At 42.8% G+C, this 2,500-nt stretch overlaps 1 protein-coding gene across 1 annotated transcript in view; it reads right to left on the bottom strand.

The window, feature by feature from the left end:
• Positions 1-848: 848 nt before the first annotated feature.
• Positions 849-2,500, bottom strand: part of fid (class I SAM-dependent methyltransferase fire dancer) — a 43,672-nt gene continuing 42,020 nt past the window's right edge. The window contains exon 7 of the mRNA XM_086543694.1: positions 849-2,500. This exon is cut by the window's right edge and continues 662 nt beyond it. Within this exon, the coding sequence (XP_086399820.1) occupies positions 1,442-2,500 (1,059 nt within the window). The 3' untranslated portion in view covers positions 849-1,441.

The following is a 2,500-nucleotide window of genomic DNA, read 5'->3' as shown; positions in this document are numbered from 1 at the left end:
TCTCTCTCTCTCTCTCTCTATCTATCTATCTCTCTCTCTCTCCCTCTCTCTCTCTCTCTCTCTCTCTCTCTCTCTCTCTCTCTCTCTCTCTCTCTCTCTCTCTCTCTCTCTCTCTCTCTCTCTCTCTCTCTCTCTCTCTCTCTCTTACACACGCTTCCTTTCCCCCCCAAGAATATATATATAGATATTCATAATAATAATTTAAAAGAAAATTCGAGGTACCGAAAAACGAAAGAGGATATGTAAGTTCGCACAAGAACTACATCCTTGGGACACACAATCAAGACTATTTGACTTTTCCATCCTTGTACTCATCCTCTTACACGTCCTCATATTTACAATACAGATCAAAGAAAATAAAGAACATGAGAATGATACTGCAAAAAAAATAATAACTATATCAAGATTCAAACTTTTCCTGCTTAGCTTTTCTAAACTCGTCCTCCAAATCACATCGTTATTTAAATCTCTCGACATGTTTTGAAAACCTTAATAATCCTTTTAAATCCATTTACTCCATAACGGAGGTCACCCAACATATTCATATTAATCAGTTAATTTACATTGTTCTCACGTGCTGAAAGTAAATCTGCCACACTTAGACCATGATCTAATTAACAGGTTCGTACATGACTAAGCTTACTAGATGTGTAAGATATTTTCCTTTAGAAATCTATTCGTCGAGGAGTTCATTTACATTCTGTCACATCTTTCTATCTTGGAGACACTGTTGTATATTAGCGTTACTAAGAAGGAAAAGGCCAAGTAAGATATAATAGTGAATTAGTTATCAAAACAACCGTTGATAAAAAAAAAACATGGGAAATTACCAATATATCCATCCATTATTTTGTTTTAATCTTTACTATCTTTACAAAATGAAATACATAATGTGTGTTCTCCTGTTTTAGGTTTGCGGGACTTATCCTTCTCTCTTTCTGTGCAGGCCATAGACGTGAAAAAAAACACACCATAAACATTCACTAAACATCTATAAATATTGCAATCTGTTTAGTAGATATGTTTCAATCCATAACAACCATTTAAAGAAAAAAATGGGTTGGGTTGCGGGTGCCGACGTCGACCAAGCCACCGCAATCTACAACAGGAGCCACTGAACTTATAGTAATTGACTCCCCATATAAGTTCCATGACAAAAATGCACAGAACCATTCATAACTCTCGACATGATTTAGCATTTAACAAGATATATATATATATAATTTTTTATCATATAAGATTTAGATACGACAATATTGCCGCAGATTTTATATATATGTACATATATATCTCTCAGTATATTCTTTGTCTTTGACTACTTCTTAAAAGTCTTTGTCAACTTCCAAGTTCAGTTTCCGTGTCCCAGTAAATATGGGAACGAGTTTCCTATGCCAGTCAGTCTCTATGGCGGACACGTGAAGTTGACAAGTAATCACTGCACTCATATGGTCCATACCTGCACTTTCTCCGCGACAATGCACCAGTTCGCGTGATCATAATACGAAGAGATGATGTGGAGGTTCTGAACATATTTTTCAATCAGCTGATCGAGCTCACCCTCTCTGAACACATGGTAGTAGCGGTGCAAAGTGGGTGCCCCTCCCATGTCACTTTGCAGGGAGTCTTGGGAGTTGGAGAGGGAGGCATCTCGGCTGAGGCCTCCCTCCCTTTGATTCCTCTCAGCCTTCTCTAGGTCCAAGGATCCACTGCGGATGAGAGGAGGAGTGGATTTCGAAGCCTGGGATTCCTTCTCTCTAGCAGAGTCGAGGGATCCCTGAGACCGGAGTTCTCCTCTCCGCCAGCCCCCGTCGCTTCCTTTGCTCTGACTGGACGCGGACCTTCTCTTGGAGGAAGCCCCTCCACTGCTGAATCCTCCACCACTCAGTTGTTGCTGTTGCTCCCTCAGCTCGTGCGCCAGTTGCTCCTGCTTCTTCTTCTTTTGCCGCTTATCGTTCTCACGGGCGCAAAGACGACACATCTTCTTGCCGGTGGTCGTCGTTTCCTTCTGCTTTGTTTCGTCAATCCGGACCTTGAGAGAGCTAGCGTGCGACTTCCTCTGCTTGCTAGAGGAATCATCCTTGCTGCTAACTTTGTCGGCTTCTTTCGCAGACGTCTTGCATGAGGCGTGGCTGCTACGATGCTTTGTGTCTTTTTTGGGTTCGTCTACCTCGTGTTTGAGTCTCTGTGTCCTCTTGGGCTCCTTTAGCACAATGGGCTTGACCGGCTCTTTGAAAGTGCCATGGTTGGGTTGAGATTCATCAGGACTCAATAGCGGAAGGCTACTTTCACTCCTGTTCATCTTGAACATCTCCAGTGAGAATGGATTCTCGCGAGATTCCTTCCCAAAGAGCGCCATGGTCATTTGGGAGCTTGATCTGGATTCTCCGCTGCTGGTGGAGAGAGTTGGCGAACTGAGAAGAGGACTCTTGGTTAGCGGGTCCTCTTTCCCAAGGTCTCTTGGCACCGATGGGGATGTGGACGACACGCTGCTGCTTGGGGA

This window comes from Penaeus japonicus, unplaced genomic scaffold, assembly GCF_977035675.1.
Source record: "Penaeus japonicus unplaced genomic scaffold, GWHDUDI00000001_assembly GWHDUDI00000014, whole genome shotgun sequence".
NCBI lineage: Eukaryota > Metazoa > Arthropoda > Malacostraca > Decapoda > Penaeidae > Penaeus > Penaeus japonicus.
The sequence above is the reverse complement of the archived record's forward strand: the minus strand, read 5'-3'. Positions and strand labels throughout refer to the sequence as shown.